Here is a 22,136-nt window from a genome sequence, read left to right on the forward strand (position 1 = left end):
ACTATACTTTTATACTTTAGTATAAAATCAGATTATATAAATTCTGATTTAATTTCACTGGAATACTGGTCCATATTGAAATTCTTATTGACACTGGGAAGTCCTAGACGATAAAACCCTTCTCCTTCCTAACTAAATGAAGTATCCGATGTAATCAAACTTTTTTCCTGATGTATTCTAAAATATGCTCCAAAATTTGGAGAAACACAGCAAGCACATAGGCAACTATTCAAAATTAAGTTCACACACTGAGACTGTTTTCACTTTTCAGTTTTTAATTACAATTAGTACAAAACCTAATACTTGAAGAAACCCAATGTCTAAATACAAAACGGGAATAACTGGCTAACTAAAGGTATGGTTGAAATGATCTGAGATACAGTAGTTTACAAGGAAAAAAGAAGTCAGTAATGTGTTAAGGTTGCAGAACAAGCACGTTCAATCTAAGATACCAGTACAGGAGCACTGTAAATTTAAATGCAACACTACTACTCTACTAGTTTGAAGATTTTACCACTGCTAAAGTACAATATCAAATTTTTGAACAGCGATGAGAAACCACAGTAACAGGGTTTATTTGACTTAGAAATGCACCTTGTCAAAAAAAATGTTTAGGAGTCACCAGTTGCAACTCCATAAACGTTGCAAAAATTCTAAAGGGAATGGTGTTTAGCTGTTGTACATGTCTTCTAAGCTTAGGACAAAAAGTAACCAGTTCAATGTGTAGGAAGGGAGACAGAAATTTTAGAAAATTTATTTAAAAATGTCATATATAGCTAACTACAAGAAAACATTATTTTAGAGAAATTTGATTGTTTTGTTTTGTTTTTTTTTTTCCTTTGAAAGTGGAGATTCTTAATAAATTAAATCTTAGACAAACATCTGTCAAGGATTATCCAGATAGACTCTATTTTATTCAAGGTCAAAGAAATGGACTCTCAGTTTTCCAAAGGACTACCCCAGCCCTGCACTTCTATGGTCCTACTTCTATTAATCCTGCTGTAAGCTATTTCTGGCAGAAGCAATTTAGGCAGTGGAACTAACTCACAGGCAGAGGATTTACCCATACCTTCCTCTTACTTAGGCATTTTGGGTCAAAATTTTAACAAGGACTCACATTTTCCCTGGAACATACTGGTGATTGCTCTAATTATTCTTTGACAAGTTGCTAATGACATGATGTTGAAATGATATTCTCACGGCTTGGTATCTTTATGATCATGACAACAATAAATAGGTATCAAGTTAATTTCACTTATTATTTGAGCTTATTTTAAAATTCACCCTTGTTAAGGAAAGCACTTCAAAGTGTGCATACACATAATTAGTGACCAAAGAATTGCATGTGTTTATAGTCTGGGATGCAATTATGGCACACCTAAGAGAACACTCTGTGTATGTTCCCTCCATCACAGCATCATGACAATAAAGGAAAGTGTTCTGATTGTGAATATGGAGACAAATGACAGCTGAGTGATAAGAATTATCTCAATGGGATGCCTTTCAGCAGTTACCCTTTCTTATTTAATTTTTAAAATTTTAATTTCTAGTAAAAGTAATATATTGTAGCTTATGTCAGTGAAATGTCTCTGCTTCTCGTATCTGCAAAGTACATTTATAATATTTCAACTCTTATTTTGCTAGAAGTCTTAAAGTTTTGTTACAACTGTTTGCAGTGTATTATGTCATGCAGAGAAAAGATAATGTCGGATATTTCTGATTTATATGCTTGCATGTTTGCCTTCAGCTACAGGCGAGTGACTTCAGGAACTCATACACTTTCTTCCAGTGCTATGTTCCCATAGCTTACCCTATTACATTTTATAATTTTTCAAAATGTAAAAGAAATACCTGCTAAAAGTGGTAAGAATAGAGTCATTACACAAAACAATGGAAAAGTAATCAAACTTACTTGACTATAGCTATAAATCAAAGCACACAAGTAAGAATCAAAGAAAGTAAGCATGAAAGAGTAGTGAGGATCAGAAAGAGACTGAGCACAAACGAAAAGCTATTACATGTAAAACCTGGAGATGAGTTATGAAGGAAGCCTGATACCCAGATTAATGTAAAACAGAATCTGAAAATATCTTAAAAAACAGACATGCTAAAAAAGCAGCACAAATATAAAGCAGACAACTAATGAACATCTGATCTCAATATCCACCTTGAACTTGATGGTTACAGGTTCGGCATGTGGAATCTGTGAAATTTTTAACTTAAGAATACCTAGTCCTTTCTGCTGGGCAAGTGCTCTCTCTACTCATTGTTCAATACAACTGCTTGAAAAGTGTCCAAGAAACAGCACTCCCATTTTAGACGATATACAGGATATCTATCAAATCCAAAACTTGTTTGTAAAGAAAAGATAATGGTGAAGAAGCCAAGAAGAACATCACTACTGAAAAAAAAGCCTTCGACTACCTTATTTCTAGTAGTTGCTTATTAAGAGTCTGATCCAATTTTTATTAATGATAACAAATTTTTGTGACTTTTTAAAGGGAGATGAAAGCAGAGCTGAGGCTTTCTGCTGAAGCCAAGATGCACACAGATAATAACAAACACCATCAAAACAATACAATCCTTTGAGCAATGTAGAACCAACTCCCCCACCAGTTACCATCTTTCAATTTGTACATATTCTGTGCAGTATTCCTTTTCTTTTGCTCTGTTTTCCAACTGCTTTGAAAACAAGTTGTAATTAAAGGTGGTAATGCACTTGCACGTACCTCTACACTTGCAGATAACACAGCCGTGACTGTTCTGCTGGAAGCCCATCGGACAGATTTTACCACAGGGCAGGTCCGGGCATTTCTTACATCGACAGATTTCACAGCCATGCTTGTTCTTCCTAGATGACCAAAATAATTTGTAAAAGGTCAGCAAGACACTTCAAATATCTACATGTCATGATCTTTAAAGCAAAAGCATCCCCTAAAAAAAGTGAGTGATAATTAAAGAAAATTATTGTTAATTGTCACCCTTAGATTCACTGGTTCTATGGGATGTACAGGTCTCCAACCCTGGCATGTGCTCCTACAAACAGTTCCATACATAGTTATCTTTAAATGTTTAATTTCATTTGGTGCAATTATTCATGTATTTTGTAAAGAATTACAAGATTAGGGTGCTCATTTCCAATTTTTAAAAAATTAAATTATCTGAAGACTTCATTAAACATTCATCATTTTACAAATACCAGCCAAGTATTGTGCCTAACTTACATTCTACATGTAAACCCAGAATTTAAATTGAAGACTATTTTCCAATTAGCTTAAAAGGGTTTAAAGTTCAAATTTTTTTCAGATGTACAAAAAAATATGGGGAAGTTCACCCCAAAGACAGGGTTCCTGAGAACACTGGCATCAGCTCGGCATCAATGTGTTTTTAAAATATCTTTATCTTATTCACAACTACAACACTATGCCCATTAAAATGTGATGTCATGTCTAAAATGCTTTTACTATATAGTTCTCATAGATTTTCTAATAAAAATGTTTTGTGCACACTTTAGTTAAAAAAAAAGTGTTTCAGCTTACTTAAATACAGAAAACACATACAGAAATCTGTAATTTTCCTCTGTACATCAGTATACTAAATGTGTGACACTATAGACTAAAATTACTGCTCTTTACAAGATACAGTGTAAGAGGCTGAAGGCTACTTTTTTTTTTTTTAAATGCTTTCTATTTATAGATAGACTGTGTGTTTAGTGCTAGCCCATGGAGAAGTCCTGACCTGTGTGATGTTTTCACCAAACTCCCACAACTCCCCTGAATGAGGCAGACAGTGTGTTTGAGACTGTGAATGCCTGGGCAAGTTATTAAATGGTCCAGATGTGATACTTAGTGAGTCAGTGTCAGATCTGATACTCTGTGAGTCCATGTCTGATCAAGGTGTCATTCTATCATGTCTAGGACTTCAAATGAATAGCAGCAAACTGCAAGATTCAATATTTATGCTTTTTAACCTTAATCTGATTAATAGTAAATGACTTTGCTAAATATAGTTCAGAATAATCCTTATCAGCTGAAGAAAAATATTTTTAACAATTCAGTGTGACACCTACACTGGGATTCCCAGGGAAGAATACCAGCAGTAGTAAATTGAAAGAAATCAAAAGGAGAAACAAACTGGATTGCTTTAGACACCACAGAAAAATCAAAGAATAGAATGGAGTCAATGAACGGAAAGAAAACACACAGAATTTGTTTTAAGAACATATTCAAGGTATGTCAGTATAAGTCAAAAAACACAATAACAAAAGCCATTAAATAGACCTTACTCAATGTTTTTCTCATATTATAACCTTTGAATAGTCTAAAGCAAGTGGCCTTGAAAATAACAATTTTGTATGCACTTGTAATATTAAAACTAAAAAAGCTTTTCCTGTTCAAACAGAACAATACTCAATCACACTAAGTAAACAGTAAAAAATTCTGGAGTTCATACCAGCTCTCTGCGATTATGCAAAAACATTCACAACCTTGAGTACATGGATGAAAGCAGTCTTCTCAGACTCTGTCCCGATAGGTTTAAGTTACTGACCTTGGTACAGGCAATAAATTAAGACCTATGATATGGAAGCAGCACAAACTCCAAAATCTACCAGCCTTAGTGCACTCTTTAAATATCACATCTGATCAATCTGCTGATATATCAGTTTATAAAACAATTTTAAAGACATTAATTTTTAAAACACAAATACAAAGCAGAAATAAAAATATATGTTCACATAAACATTCTGGAGACTACTGAACTCACATGCTGTACTAGCTACTGACGATGCTGTGGAAAAAAAAATGGATTCCATCTTTGTTGCAAATAGCAATTAAATATATTCTGATGGCTATTATTCAGATTTTTTTTCTCTTTTCTTTGCCAAAGTTCAAAATCAAATTTAAGATAGTGCAAAGGATTTCACTGCCCCTTATGAAATAGTTACAGCATAAGAGGACTATATGGCGATTTTGAGTAAATTCTGAATACAGTTGTAAGTTGTATTTCTTTATTGCTGTTGTTTTATTCCAGCCACCCTTCCTGCTGATTCCATCGTGAAGTTCCCTCAGTTTCAGACACCTCAACACCATTTGTCTTTTTGTCTTCCAGCTTTAAGAGCCCTGTATTTTGTGCCTGTACACTGGCATGGCTCAAACTTCGCACTCCCTGGATGTTTTTAAACAATTTTGCGTGCTTTGTACTTGTTTTAATTGACTTCACTCCTTTGATACTTAATGGAAGCAATATTATCCTCTCTAAAAAACTGAGACAGCTAACCAGACATTATTTCTGCTCAGTCTTCTAGGTTTTTCTTTTCTGCTACCCATCTTCAGCCATCCTTGCCTTTGAAGACACTGGGCAAAAGTTCTGGGAAGACCAAACTGACACTGCTTTTCTCTAACTTCCCTCCTGCTCTCCTTTCTGTCACTTGAGAAACTAAAAATAACTCTCATCTACTCTTGAAGTCAACATGACTGAAGACAATTTTATTAACTCTTTAAAATTCTTGCTTTTCCTCTCTCATCTACTACTCAGTGTACTAAGAGAAGGACACACTACACAAAAGTCTGCCATTATAAAAACCTGTTGCAATTATGGACAAGGGTTAAACAGAACTCTGAAATGAATCAGAAATTAAAGGAGTATTAGTATCACACTAGGAGTTGCAAATATAGTAAACTTCATTAAAAATCCTACAGAAATAAATTGCATATGAACATTATCTGAAGATCTGCTATCATGAGGTAGAAATTAAACTGTTATGAAAAGCAGGCAATAACATGGAATGGACCCATGAAAAATAAAATATATTGGTAAAATATATATAGAAGCTACCAGACTAACTACTAAGAAATTTCTGTGACAAAAGATCTGCTCAGTTTTCATCACCTATTCCACAGTCTAATAAATACCACAAATATCTACTTTTATGGAGAAAGAACTCTACCACAAATACAGGTTTTGAACACATTTACAAAAACTTAGATAAGAGATAGCACTGTTCTTCACAAATTCTGTAAAGTAATTATCAGAAATGTCTCACTAAAATTAGTTCTGCTGTCATATCAACATTAAAAGAAACTTGAAATATTAGATAATCATTTGAATAAAATAAATGGGCTATAAAATGAAAAGTTATCAAAGCATGCAAACAGAATTTTAAAAAGCTATGTGCAAGAGACATTACTTGTAAGTAGCTTTCTCATCTTGTTTGTCAAATTCTTCAAAAAATTTAAGCACTTCTTTGCTTTTATAATCTGCTGCTGTTCTTGGAGTTGCTGTTTCTTAATATGTTGATCAAAATCCATTTTGAAGAATACTGTAATCTCACATCAAGTAACAACATATCTATTTTCCTGCATTTCCCCCTGCTTTGCCACAAAGTAAACACACGTACATACGCCTGGATTTTTGCATATTTTCAGTATGGACAGGGATTGTATTAAATACACTTTCGGAATCAGAATACGTACAAGTATCCAAAGGGACAGTACTTGTCACATACAATGGGTTTGCACTTCTTAGGCCGTGGTCGGCACTGACAGATCTCACAGTTGTGGATGTCGGTCTGGAAGCCGAAGGAACAGTCCAAGGAACAGCCCGAAATGAGGCCAGTGCACAGCTCCTCCCCTGTGAAGGACACATACAGGTTATCACAACATGAAAACTGTTTATGTCAAACACATCTTTAGCAGACTAAATCTTCTGTTCCCTTTTACTTCATAACTTTTTTAGTACTGGTAAGTCTTACCTTCAGACTCTTCTGTCTTTAAAATATTTAACAGAATTCTCCAGTAATGACCCAACCTGCATGAGCAGACACCACAGAATTTCTTCAGTTTCTGTCAGGAACCTGGGGAGTACCACCTGGTACCATAAACTAACATGATTTTATTAATAGATGGTCTCTGCAGCCAACGGAGACCCCTTTAGGGATATGGACATTTAAGGTTTTTCCAAAGAGGAGATCAGTACATTACTTATTCCGTTTCTTACTTCTGTGAGTCTGAAATGTAAAATAACCTTCACATTTTTAACACAATAATATACTGAAGGCAGACTACATAAGGAATCTTAGCTTTACTTTAATGTCTTCTCTTCTGTTTTTGTAATGTTGCATTTAAGACTGCAAAACAAAGACTTAACCTGATGTGGCAAAGCGAAGCGTTTCCTTATTTTTTCTACCAGATTAATGCTCACTTGTTAAAGAAGGTATGTTTTTTACCATCTCAGAATGAGACCAAAGCTTTGGAGAAAACTGGCAAATTCACTGCCTACTTCTGCAGTGGAATTCGGGCATACAAGTGCAATACAACATAAGAGCCTCATTATCCCAAACAACAGTTCTCAGTTTAAGTAGGATGAATATCATCAGGTTCATGGCTCTCACCTCTCCATTTTTATGCAAATTTGGTGTCTGAAGCAAAACGGGTGCAAGTTTTGGGGTTTTTTTTGCCATTCAGAATACAGAAAAATGCCAGATCCTTTCAAAACCTCTAGGGATTATGTGTGTAAGCAGAGTATCGATGCCAAAAGATTTAAGCATTTACTCTCAGTCAGATCCAACCTTGGCACAGCAATGGTAACCCTTATCTCAGGTTCTTGCTTTATTCAGACAGAAAGACACATACAAAGATCTTCATGAACTTTCACATGTTTCTGAAGGATTAAGTCAGGTCGATCTATCAAAAATACTAGATTTTTTTAATATGTAGCCACTAATGCTGATTTTAAAACATAATGCAGAGGAAACTTTGGTATTTTCTCTGGTAAAGAGTGATGTATGTGTAATACAAAGTATTTCCTTGAAGCAAGTTAAAATAATGAGAATTTCTTTTGCATTTATGAGATTTATATTAGAATGTTTGTACAGAATTATTGCCTCGCAGCACACAGCAATAATAATTAACTAAACTTTTCATTATGTAAGGTTTTATAAGGTAGTCATAATTTTTAAAGCTAGGCTTGAACTTTATGAAGAATGTATGGAAAAGTACACTGGAAAATCTCCAGAAAGAATTAAGTTCAGTTATGAATTTTGATATAATTTAAGTTATGATATCTTGTGCAGATACTCAGAACTGATTGGTGAATAATCCTGGAATTGCACAAGCAGAATCAATCAGAATCATTCATTTTCTGAAGCATACTTTGTCAGGGAGATGAAATGTTTAGGTGGCTGTCCATAAACATCAGGCTCATGAAGACAGGCTAGGAAACAAGAAGGTACAGATGCAAAGGCACAGCAGAAACAAATAGGCATCTTAAAAATGTGAAAGAGCTGGAAGTAACAATTTTAAAAAATATTTGAAAAACCAGAAACAACTAAAACATTTTTTTTAGCTGTCATATTTCTTTATCTTATTTGTCTCCAGATTATCTGCTCAGGAGAGCTACCAAAGTGCAACACCCAAGTTTGACTATGAAGTTATAGCAGATGGTAAAATAACGATGCCTCAGAATCCCACAGCCAAATATATCTTTGTTTTCAGTCTTCTGCTTTCATTTGGTTAGTGAAACTGTTTTTCAGAAATGTGAAACGAGTTTGTTACATGAAAAGTTAATATACTTTCTTAAAAGGGTCAAGGTGACTAGGATAGTGCTATACAAGCAGGAAGACAGTGTCTCATCCCAAGTAGCTTATGATGTTAAATATACTTAAAACTCAAATACTCTGCTGACATACTAACCAGAAGATCCAGTCTTGAGGCAATATCTTCCTTTCTTAATCCTTTACATAGTGATTATCCTCAAAAGAATTTTCACTTTGTAAGTGGTCAAGAAAGAAAAGCTCTTCAGAGCCCTGGGATGGATAACTAATAACCACCACTACCCTCTCAGGAACAGACAGTGGAGAGCACATGAAAAATCATCAAAAATCTGGCTATGTCAAACATAAAGGGAAAGTTTGCTGAAGTCAATGCAGACAACTCTACAGTTATGAACAGTTCAGGTATGAAATTACTAGTGTTATGTTAATGCTACGTGAAGTAATCAGAAGAATCAGAAGAATCTTCAGAGACCTCTGCTGACAGTCCTTCTAATAAGATGCTAAAAATTATGTTTTCTGAGAAGATGGTTTTTAATGAAATTAATATGTTATCGCACTTAAATTTCTGACAGTATGAGAGTACAAGATACGGAAATAGATTTTAAATAGTTTTTGGGAAAAAAAATCACTATAAAGAAATGTAGTGACATGAAAATCAGAAAGTGAATTCTGGTCTGCTTTCTGACTTTATATCTAACCACATAAATTTTTCCTACCGAAATATTATTAAAAACATGACAACTACAGGCAGTGTCAAAATGAAGTATCATCTGGTACACATACACAGTTTATGTCTGCTGCACAAGCTTATTGAAAAGCCTTGTCCAGCATTTTAAGCCAGGTATTTTTTTGAGAAAATGAAGTGAACAATCAATGTCACAAAGCGGAGTGAGCTATCAGAGAAAGAAGAAAAAGAGAAGAAGATTGCAAACTTAAATATTCACATGTGGATCAAATTCAGTATACACAACTGCCATCCTGAAAGTTTTTCTATACCCTTACCTATACCTTTAAATTAATCATTACTAACATAATCATAAATTCATTATGAAACCATAAGTAAAAGTAGATTTTCTGCTAAGATTTTGCATTTCAAGTGACAAATACTGAAGAACAAGGAGAACTAGCTCATGAAAGTCAACTGCAATGAACTGAGGAAATTTATTATGGCAAAATGTTATGAGGTTCCTTGTTTGAGAGTGTTTTCTATCTCTGCTTAGACAAATTTCATAAGTAAACTGAATCCCAAATAATGAAATGTATTTGCAGAGAAGAGATCAAGCCCTAACTGGCCTAATAACTGCTTCAAAAGTATATAAGGGCAATCAGACAGGCTGAAATGAGGGGACAGGAAATATTTAATAAGCCAGTGCAGAAGAAAACTAGTGTTTAGAGTTTGACAGAAATGCATTATACATTTGTACATCACTGCAGCTCTAGCAGAATGGGATCAAGTTTCTGATCACACAGTATAAGCTATTTTTTGCTTTTTTTCTGACTGATTAGTTACAGTGACATCACCTAGGGAGCTAAACTGATGGTTAGATAAAAGGTAGATAAAACAGAAACAAAATGATCAATAGGAAATCAACTAAAGGGAAAACGTTTCTCATTGTGCTGCTTAGGGAAACATGATTTGTAGAAACCCGTTCATTAATTTTTCTTATGAAACATGAAATGTCAATGGGGTAATTTCAATAAAGAAAATAATCCATCTAAACAAGGTAGTAGGAGGGCTTAGGGGAACAAAGTAATATTGGGGTGAAATGTAATACTGCAAACATACAAGGTTGTGCCATCCATAAGAATAAAAAAGGATTTATGTGACAATATCAGAGTTCAGAGGCAGGATATTGGTTGATCTCAGAATGATACTGACGTGATATGACTTTAGAAAAAGATGAATGTGTTCCTGAATGTCTCAGGCTAACAGAACCATACTTTTACAAAAAATACTTAGCTTTTTAATGTGAGGACAGACCTTAGCTGAAATACCACATAAAACGCTGAAATAATTATGTACAGTAGGTGGTTAGAACAATAATCATGGAAAGGCTGTTTGTCCTCAACCAATGACATGATTAAATAGTCTCCTGCTAGGAACTGATACTCACTTGAGGACAAACATGCACTAAATACTTATAGCAGTGAACTCAGCCCACATGACATGACCACACAGTTTTCTTTGCCATGTGCAACCATGACTGCAAAAGTCAGTTATCAACAAGTCCAGCTGGTAGTTCAGTCTTCACTACTCCTCTCTATACTGGCAAAAGCTATTGCTTACAGACTTTCAGCCCCCTAAAGACTGTAGTTATAGCAAATACTTTGTACTGTAGTTGCAACAAGTTAGCACACTGTATATGCTGACTCAAATACGGGAATTTCAAATTATTGGATTAATTTGGACCAATTTAATATAATGCTGTTGGAAAAAAATACGAGTAGAAAGAACACTGAGGATGAATTGGTTTTCAAAAAAAACGCCAATCATATTTGTGAATTATTAACATACAGATATCGGCAAGGTTTTTAAGCCTGGTCACCACTGTCCATAACTCCTTTTAAATATAGTGATTTCTTTCCTCCACTTACAGACAATTTCATACATGCAGATTACAATAAACTAATATTAGAGTTTCAGAAGAGCATGACACTTTTTAAGGGGAATCTGTCTGGGACATGGGGGATGGGACAACCCTTTCTGTAGAAGAAAGGCTTGCCTTAAGAAGAGATGATTACCAAGGTATGGTGAGGCTCTACACAGCATGCTACACATGCACTATGTGGTGTTTTACAATTTTCCACTAAGTACCTTACTGTCGGCACTAACATCACCTCTTCTTTTAAAAGGTTGTCTGATATCTATAAAACCAAGTCACTGGCTGCTGAAGGAAAGAAAAATATGTTCAAAAATCAGCACGTAAGAGCAGCTGATATACTGACGTGACCTATTATAGTCCAGGGCCTACCTCGCAAACAAGATGACAGCAACATTCTGTCCCATCATATGCAATGGTAGGAATCTTTACATTTGGGATAATTCACTTAACAGTAAAATATTTCAGATACAACACAACCTCTCCACTGGTATGGTATCTCACAAGCAATGTATCTCAAAAGGAATCACAAGTCTTTGGCCTAAATTCAAACCACTGGATGCATAACTTATTCCTGGTTTCAGAGTGCTAACATCCCTAACTCACACCTATGAATAACAGGAGTGTTATAAAATATTGCCCAGAAACCAAACTGAAAAGTAAAAAAAATTTCAACTCCATGAATTGCACGTTTAGCTCAAAAAATGTCTTGTTTCAACTTACAATAGCTTGATTGTAATTCCAGCTCTTATTTTAAAAAAAGACTTTATTTCTTCTAGCAAATGTACGGTATATAAAAAACTTTAAGCTCTTAAACTGGGATATTTGTGTTTCTCCAATATATTATTTTACGTATGGACACACTGATAATTGTAATGCAAAGACTGAAAGTCATCTTACTCTAAAAACTTTTGAAAATTCATTCCATGTTGAAATACTTTTAGTTTTTTTTTTTTTTTGTCCTCTAATTCACAGAAGAAAAAATAACTGCCAAAGAATATTACTAGATATGTGACAAGTATTTCAACTTGGCTCAGGCTGGTGTCCATTTCTGAAAATCTGTAGTGTGGCTACACAAAGCTAGCTACATACCTTTACCAGCATTATTTTCTTGACGCTGAGGATAGGTCATATCAGGAGAACTGTTTCACAGTACCTTTATAATTAAGCACTCCTCAGCCGTCCTCTCGGTGTGGATTGCTACTGCTGGTTAATCTTCGGGGGTGGGGATCTGGGGAGGCAAATTTATGAAGGAGAAAACTAGGTTACTTATCAGTAACTGGAATTCTCTGAATATATTGCCTCCACAGATCCACACTAACCCTCCCTCCTTTTGTTAGAATTAACTCACGATTCACAAAAGTTGGATAAAAATGAAGGGACTGGGCGCTGTGATGCTAGAAAACCCTGTTTAAAAAAATCATCTCATGAGTCCATTGAGGCAAATTAATGGCTTGAACACTTGCTCTAAACAACTCTAGGATTCACATACAACACATAAATTCATGAAAATGGAATTGTAGCAGTGATATCTCAAAGGTGGAATTACTGGAGAATGATCAAGTTTCAAGCACATTGGATTTGTGGGTTTTTTTTCCCCTTTCACTTGTCAAGTGAAGTTCTTACCTACTCTTACCGTACTAAAGCATTACTAAACCCAGTATATTGTAAATTTCAGAGATCCTGCTAAAGACTTTTATTCTAATGAGAAGACAGGTAATATTTATTTGGCATGAATAGTTCATCGTAATTCAATCCTCTTCAGGGAGCGCTTCTACTATCTTGCACATGTGTACTTAAGAGTTAGTATTTTTATTCTACTTAAAGCATGTACTTTTTTCTGACCTAAGCCTTAAATTTTTAGGAAACATGCTTCATCCCAAATTTTCCATGGTTGTATTTCATTAAATGAGGTCTAATATGGAATAGCTATTCCCTTTCACAGTACTGTAGAAAAATAAGACACCCTTTTTCTATCTACAAAATTATTCAAAAATCCCAGGATGCACTCTCCTTGCACTAAGGGAGACTACCTGGACTACGTTTTATTTTATAATTTTTATTTTCCATGGAATTTGTTACTAAATCAAAGTAACACTGGAAGATAATTAATACTAAAATAGAAAAATGTGGATGCACCTACCTACCTTTTGTCAAACCTTCCAATCCTGCCTTTGAATGTCTACACAACTAAATGTAGTCCCACATTGCCAAACCCAAAGTCCATGCTGGAATTTCACTCTGCTTCATCACCTATAGAGGGAGATGGTGTAACTTGCCAGAATATTGAAGACCATGCTTCAGGTGTGTGCTATATAGAGTGACTGATAACACCTCCTTTTTAACTCCATAGTAGCAAATATTTTCTTCTCATTTAAGGAAAAGGTATTAACACTCTTCTGAAAAAAATATTTCTGCATATATAGCTAGAACCTGCTTCGGGGAAACGGTGGTATCATGCCTAGAGAACTCCGTAAACACATAATATACAAAGATTTCTAATTTTTGAGTAGTTATTGAACGGTTTGCTTGGACAGATGAAAGAGACCACAACACAAAGTGGATGATGATGCATTATAATGTCCAGGGAAAACGACTCAGCCTTCTACAACTGCATCTCTCCATAAGCAGTCTGGAGTTAATGAAACTGGATGACAGTTGCATCTTAGAACTGCAAAGGTAAGCCTTCTAAATGAAGCAACAAATTTTTAAAATTGACAGCAGCACTCCAATTCAATTTTAGTAAGATTTGAAAGGTTAAAAAAATACTAAAGTCATACAAGCTCACAGTTATACCCTGAAGAGTACTCCACATTCAATTCATTTGGGGTAAAACACCGTAGTCTCAGTCGCGGGAGAGATTTTAAAGGCTTTTTCTTTTCCATTAATCTTATACAGGGAATAGACAAGGCCCTGACTTCAGACTCTCACTGAAGAATGACAATGTCCAGCAGCAACTACCAGAGTTTAAATCCTCTGTTACTGCAATCAGTAGCATTACTCAATCCGCCCATCAGTCTTCCTTGGAACAACAAGAGTCCTGCCTCAGAAACAATCACTGGTCTTCCACAAAGACTCCTCCAAATGTACTCCTTCTCCAAAAGACTTTAATCCACTCCAGTTCTCCCTATGAAAGCAAAGGCCTAGACACACAAAAAGCAATCACTTGCAAACTACAAACCCTGATTTTTTTCTTATTTACTGTTTTCTATTTGTTTTTTTGTTCTTGTATCATCTTATATAATTTTTTAATGTATTTCATATTTTTCTACTTGTTTTAGTTTTATTCTTGGTATTTGCAGTGGTTCTTACTAAATCCTCAATTACACTTTTTACCTTTTACTGTCCTGTACCGCTGCTTTGGCTTATATGTGCTTCTGGTCAGTATGATCATTCTTTCTCCCTCATCTTTTGTGGTTCCATCTCTACTCATTGGAACTTTCTTCCCCATATCTATCTATGCTCACTCTTGGCTCAATATAGTTTTTTGCTCCCTTTTCTTATGACTGTGGTCTGGCTTTGTTATTTTTTTTAATATTTTATTTTATTTTACTTTACAGCATGTATGTTTTGACTGTGTGCTGCTCTCAGCATGTTTTTGCATTCACTGCAAAAACAGGAAGAATAATAAAAGACAAAGTAAACTACTTCTATTGATATCATATCCTAGAAATGTTATGATTTGCTTCTTTCATCCTTCTCGTTCTGTAGCTGGCTTGAATCAGGCTGGATAAACTTGAAACTAAATTACAATAAAGCACCAAACAAGTTTCATGATATTGTACTTATATAATTATTCCAAATAAACCTGTTGTACTTATTTCTGGATACATGAATGTAAATGAAGATAATAATGAAGAAAAAATTACATTTTCACTCTATGTTCTTTCACTTTGTCATTTTGCTTTTCTTTTGGTTGAAATAAACTAAAGTATAACGAATCTTCAGCAGAGATATCTAAAGAGAAATCAGTAAAAAATGAAACTTTATTGGAAAGGGATTAGTAGAATTGGGATATGATGACTTCAAATGGTAACAAGAGGCAGGGAGGATTCCTTTACTCATGCACTTTAAACTTGACTCTGTTGAGCAGCTTAGACCAGCAAAAAACAAGTCAGTGCAGTATAAAGACAGTGATATTCCCAAAAGTCCACATCAGTCTTCATGAGCTAAAGGTAGTACACATTCTCACATTCTTAAGAGAGATGCAACTAAACTGGTTTGGACATCAAAGGTTTGGACATAGGATCTCAAAATGCAGAGAATTAGTGCAGTATATTTTCAGCATATTTGACCTAAACCTCCTTTCTTCTCATTTCTCATATACTCATTTGTCCAGAGCCTTGCAAGCAAGAGACATTACTTGACAGAAAAATTCAATTTCTGTCATTCTGACTGATAACCACTGAATGATGAAGACTTCCAAGCTATTATTTTCACTTCTTTAGAAAACAAAGGTTTTCCCTCGCTCAGTGACTGAGATTTTTAAGCAATCTACTAGTCACATTATTTAACCAAAAAGAAAGATGACAGACAAATGATACTATTAAGCTTGCTCCAGATTGCTACTGTACCATGAAAATAATTTCAAGCAAATCTAGCAAGAAAAAAATTCTCTCGAATAGGTTCTTATGCACTATTTAATCAGAAATACTCCAAGCAAGAACAGAAATTTCCTGGGATGGGGTATGTGTATGTGTGCAGCCAGGTAATCTAGGATAAAAAAAAATGATCCTTTGGAGTGATGTGTCTCTTGTGCACCAAACTGGAAGAAAGGACTGCACACAGGTATAGATGATGAAATTTGCCAACTACATCCATCTTGTTTGTGTCAAACTCCCCAATCAATTTAGTAATAATATAAGGAGAAGGAAAATCAAATTACCGTACTAAAAGCAGAACTAAACATTTCTAATTTTGTCCTTCAGAAGAACTAAGTAAGACATGTAATCCAAGACAGCTTGGACATAATATATGGAAAGTCATCCTTCCACAAATACAACTTATCAAAAGTAATATTTCTGTATTACCATGATAACCTTATTGCTTACCGTATATTTAGTTTTATTAAGATATCTTGTCCTTTACCTTATGGAATTAAAAAATGCATTTTTCCCCAGGGGGGGGAAAAAAAAAGCCAGGACACCTTTTTTTTTGCTCCTTTAGCAGAACACTAATCCAATCCTAAAACTCTTTAGTTTCTACCAATTAAGAGTTTTCTTTCGACCATATCTACTGGGGACCCCTAAAATAGTCTTATTGGTTTAGAAAGTGGCTGCGAACGGGTGGATTGAAATCAAAGGAAGGGAATGGAGTAATACTTTAGTTGTGTAAACCTTAGATGCCACAAGAAAGCTGCAAAATTACAATAACATTAGAAAGAGAGTTTAAACCCACTTCTAGGCTGGGTTGGCAGCTAAGATTAGTACTCCACAGGTGTCCTTTGTTGGCCAATTCCAAAAACCAACCTGATATTTCTTTATATTTCTTCTGAAAACATTGAACTTTTAAAGGAAACACAAACAGAAAATACATTTTTGCTGATACACACAAAGTTCTCACAAGGCACAGTAATTTTCCTTGGGGAAGAAATAAATGTTAAAACCTACATAAATGTTAACTGAAGATATATGTATATAATATAAGTATATGTAATAGAAACAAATTTAAATATGGATATGCTTGGATATATACAAACACTCCCCCCCGTATATACTTTTCAAACATTTATCCTCAAAATCTAAGTTTTGATGAAAAAACTAAGTTGAAAATAGGCTGTTTAGCAACAGAAGTTTCTGAAGTGCAGAAACCTAGATGCTCTCTTGAAATTCTTTACATACACAGAGGAAAATGAAATGCGGACGTCTGACTAGACATCTCAGAGTCTGAATGAATATTAAGTGCCAAATTATTACCTTTTCTACCCAGCTGCTAATTTTTTACCTTAAGTCAAACATTACATGTTTTCCTCCAAACAAATTTTAAGTAAGTAAGCAATACCAGAAATCAGGAGCCTGTTCTTTACAGATGAGTAACTTTAAAGCACGCACATACTAACAACAACATATAGTCAACATTATGAATGGAAAAACCCAGCATACTAGCATTTTTACATACAGCTTGAAATAAAAGGTAGAAGCCACTGTATTTTTGCATACTCACTGGTTTTGCACTGACAAATGCGACAACCATTTTGGTCCAGCTTGAAGCTATAGATACAGTCTTTTTCAGTCAAAGTGCAGTTCACCAAAGCCTCACAGGTGGGTGGACCTATTGTGATATAAGTTGGTTCTGGGGGTAAGAAAAAATAAAACAAATAAATTTGAGATTCCTTGAATATTTTAATTAAGTTCACAAAAATCCATACACAATGCAGTAGTGAATAGTTTTATTTAATTTTGTTTCTGATGAATCCTCCTGGTACTTCTGAAACAATAAAAGCAAAAGACTTTGTTTTGAAGTGATGTACACTCAACACAAAGAATATGAAGCTGCAGAAAATTTTTGAAGTATTGAAACTGGGAAGAAATACTACCTTTTTTTTTCTTACTATGAAATCAGCTTTACTGCATATACAGTTTGAAACAAAGTGTAAAATATTTATTTTGCCCACTTTTCTTCAATAGTATTTAATAAAAACTTCATGCAGCTTTTTTTGCTTTAGAAACCAAAAAGAGCTTCCTCTGAAGCTCAGCTGATTGATACTACCAAGCTTTACATCAAAGCACGACTCAGTAGCCAAATTGTTCTCTGTGTGAATAAGATCACTTCTAATGAAATTTATAGTAGAAGAGAATCTGAATACCAAAAGGGAATGTAAGATTCACTGCATGTGAAAGATCTCTGGAAACCATTCAACATGTCTATTCATTGAAAACATCACTTCTTACAGTATACTTTGCAATACCAGATTACGTTTTTCAAGTTGAGGATATTATTGCCAATTAGAAGTTACTTATAAACAGTATAATACTTACTTTTTGACACCATTTAAATATGTTGGAGTATGAAATTTGTTTTGATACACTGGGTAGCCAGAAATATTAATGTGTTCTAGTATACAAAGTTGTTAGAACAAAAGTCCAAAGACTTATGGAAATAACAAGGAACTTCAAAACTACTATCACAAAACAGGATACAGAAGGAATGAAACACCTGTCTTTTCTGAATGAATTTTTACTCTGTGAGACTAATTTTGTTTAGCTTGTGTTTTTCACAGAACTCAGGCAATGAAGAACCAATGAATTTATAGTTATGAGCACTATTAACATTATAAAAAGCATTCTGGAAAAAAATTGCAAGACTTTAAAGAACTATGAGCTTTCATTTCACTGTTTCAATTGAGTGTATCTTGTCTCCTCATCTCAAGAAATGGAGACTTACAGGAAATGAATTTAAAAAAAATTCAGTGTATGTATTGCTAAATTGTGAAAATGATATGGACTGGAAGTGGCCACATCTTCCCATCTCTCATCCTCAAACCACAGGGTTTGCCATTCTTACTTATAGGCAGACGGTCTTTATTGCCAGAATAAGGGTAAAATTTTACTCAGCATTGATTAAGTTGTTAGATGTATACACTGATAACCAAAATACTAATTTCTGTGCCTATTGGTTCCACGGCCAGCAGGCAGATTTTGCACCCATGCCTTCCAGTCAAGTGAAAATTATCCTATTACAAGAATGAGCTTTTCTGTTTTCATAGTTTCATAGTTTATACAGCTGATAAACATTTTTAATTGTTTTAAAATTAAGGTCAGCTAATTAGAGTTTGGAGGGAAAAAACTGCATTAAAGACACCACAGTTAAGTTAAAGAACTTCAAACTTATCTCAGAGGTCAAGGTTCAGATTACTCACTTTGCTGAAAGTTTCAAAGTAACATTCAAATTCTGCTGTTTGTATAATTTTTAGTAGAAAAGTAGCAATACACTTTATAAATATATAAACCAGCACTAACAGCTTTGTTCATATACAAGGTGGAAATATGTATAATGGTATCCATGTATCCCTAAACCTCTCAAACTTCTTCTAGTTTAAATTAAAATTTTTCATGTTTTTTTAAGAGTTTAATATAAATTACTAGGTTGGAGGTCAAAGGATGGGTTTCTGTAAATTCTTCATTTCACAGCTCTGAGTTTGCACACGTAGTGCAAAAGGGTAACCATAATGAGTAGTGTATTTTAAAATCCATGGATTTCCAAACTAGACTTCTTTTAAGCTCAGTGAACTTTTTGTATTTGTTTCCAAGTATATTCAGCAAACTATCTGACTAAATCATATTCGTGTCTAATACTTAACATTTGCAACTTTAACAAACCATTACTTTAGGAATAATGAACATATTGCTATATACCAATAACATCTTACATTCCAGAAACACCATTAATTAATCCCAGCTGTTTAGGCCTCTGAGTATATAAACTACTTTTGCAACCAAACTGATTTTTTAGCATCTGGGGACTATTCTGAAAACCCCCTTTCCTACCTCACTCCATTCTCCAACCAAAATATCCTAAACATGCAAAAGATCAGAATGCAAGTCACCCTGAAGCTACATTCAGGTTACTGGTCAGCCAGCCCAAACAAGCCCAAACCTTACACTTCAAAAGATCAAAAAGCCACAGCAATGCTTATACTCACAGGTAGTTAAAACCACTACAAATCGTATGAATCATTAATGCTACACAAAGCAAAGTTCACAGGCAGTAACACAAGCTGGAGAACTGAAGAAAACTTTAGCTTTACCATAGGAAGGCAGAATGTGAAGTAAAATTTGTAGTTAAAAAAAGCCACAAAACCTTACTGAAAGTTGAGATGCAGGTTAATTAGTAGTCATTGATCCACTGGGGTGTAAACTAAACCTAGAGAGAAAGAGGATTTTGTTTTACTGAAGTCCACCCCTCAAGATAACTTCCCTTTACTTGCAGGTATAATTTAATATCTTGGAAAAAGAGCAGATATTTGTTATATCATTTCTGTGGTGACTTTCCAAAACTATATCTCTGTGTTTTGTGCCTTGGACAAACCTAACAGTTTTTTGTATGCTTGATACACCCCATAACGTGGTATTTCTTTCAAGGGACGAAACTGAACTGTTGTTATATTCATTTGAAAGGATTTTGTTAGTCTCCTATTAATTGTGTTTTACTATTCTGTTACCTTCCACTTTTTGGCCTGCTTTTAGCATCCTCAGCATTTCCATCTGCTTTTTCCCCCTCCTCTCCCTAAAGGTAAGCCCTGAGATACAGTAATTTTATATGCATGCCTGCTTCTCAATGAGCTGCAAGTAGAGGACAAAAGAAATAATTTCATTCCCTGCCCCCACATGTGCAAAAATGCAGGCAGGGTAAAAAAAAAAAAAAAAAAAAAAATCAGCCCTTTTCACTTCACTAGACAAGACTCAACAAATAAAGCCAGCTCTGCTATGCCAGACTTCTGGCTATTTGAATAGGCAAGCAGTAGCTAAGCTTGAAAAAGCTGTACCACGGCATGAGCTGAACTGGGCTTTCACTGCTGCTCTTGGTAGAAACTGTAGAAGAAAGATCCAGTGCACAAATATACAGACAATGGGTGGGAAAAACGGGTGCTGTTTCTGCCTGTGTGGTTTACCAAGGATACAACTATACTATAGAGAGAAGAAAACAGAGAGAAGGGAATTGAAGACAGTCTGGATGAAAATAATGGATTATTTAATAGAGCACAGATTTTGCTGATGACAAGTATTTATATATAAGGTTAAATGCAGATTCCTATTAGAACATCTTGCTTCCACATAACTCTGAACCTGATACTTTCTGTGCTGAATTTTAGTACAGAAGATTATTAATTTCCCTGCTGTGAGATTGATAAAATTATTTGAATTAATTTTTTACTCTGCTATTTACTTAAAAACAACTTCAAAAATTTTAAAATCCACAATGGATATTTCAGCTGCTGGTGGTTCATCAGTCTGACTAGTCCACTGAAAAACACTACAATATGTGATCAAAACCCTGAATCTCATTCATTTTCGGTTGAAAAGGGAAAGAAGGGGAAATGGGGAAAGGAGGGAAAATAGCAACATACAAGTAATGGCTGGAGCTGGCTTTGTCCTTAAAGAGATTACATTAGCAATACCAATACAGAAACCGGTTGTCACAAAAAAAAAAAAAAAAAAAAAAAAAAAAAAAAAAAAAAAAAAAAAAAGTCAAGGTAGAATATTTTCACTGGTATATTTCTATCCAGAATACTTTTGTAATATGAGCAAAACTGATCCCTAGTCCCCTCTTTTTTGATTTATGAGGCCTCCCACTTCTCCCGGGTGATGTGACATAGCTTGTATTACAAAGAGCAGACATTTTCTTGTGTTAAAAATGAAAAGTACTATATATACACACACATTAGAACACAGGATGGTCTAGTACTGTGCCTTACATATAGATCTTGTTATATTTTGATGAGTATTGAGGTTCTAAGCTAAAGCTCAACTGAAGTATTCACATATGGAGAGAAACTGATGCACCCATGTTTCAGTGAGATAAGGGGAAAATTCGTTTCTCAGGATTAGAATTTTATTATATACACAGTTTGATCAGTTGAAGTTATCGAAAAGAGAAGACAGAAAACTAAAATACACAACAGATTGCTAAAGCCATGGAAAAAATAAAACCAAAGATAAAAAATCAGAGATGAATTATTGCTATGTTGTTGACTTCTACTGTTTATCTGAGTGTTTTTTCTTCGAACTTTGGAGATTTTATTAAAATTAACTAAAGAATTATATAGAAGTGAACAACAAAAAAAAAATCCTTCCTAAAGGTGGCAGCAGAATGAAAAACTATACCCATCTTCAAATCTTAGTTGTTCAAAATCTGAACTCTGGTCATTGAGTGCATATCAGAAAATGAAGAGGGACCACACTTAACTGCTCTACTGCAAAGCCACATATATTATGAGAGCACCAAGCGTTCAGTTTTGGTTTGTGTCACTAGACCTGCTTTGAGCA

General features: G+C 34.6%; 1 protein-coding gene across 4 annotated transcripts in view; it reads right to left on the reverse strand.

Annotated features, from left to right (window-relative positions):
• The window catches only part of CRIM1 (cysteine rich transmembrane BMP regulator 1), a 198,322-nt gene that overhangs the window by 18,182 nt on the left and 158,004 nt on the right, over positions 1-22,136 (reverse strand). For all 4 annotated transcript variants that reach the window (XM_027641448.1, XM_027641444.1, XM_027641445.1 and 1 more), the window contains 3 exons: positions 17,314-17,442; positions 6,474-6,630; positions 2,730-2,851 (listed from right to left, as the gene is read on the reverse strand). In XM_027641448.1, the coding sequence (XP_027497249.1) occupies positions 2,730-2,851; positions 6,474-6,630; positions 17,314-17,442 (408 nt within the window). The remainder of the gene's footprint in view (positions 1-2,729; positions 2,852-6,473; positions 6,631-17,313; positions 17,443-22,136) is intronic.

The sequence above is a fragment of the Corapipo altera genome, unplaced genomic scaffold, assembly GCF_003945725.1.
Source record: "Corapipo altera isolate COAL_440 unplaced genomic scaffold, ASM394572v1 48b, whole genome shotgun sequence".
Classification (NCBI taxonomy): domain Eukaryota; kingdom Metazoa; phylum Chordata; class Aves; order Passeriformes; family Pipridae; genus Corapipo; species Corapipo altera.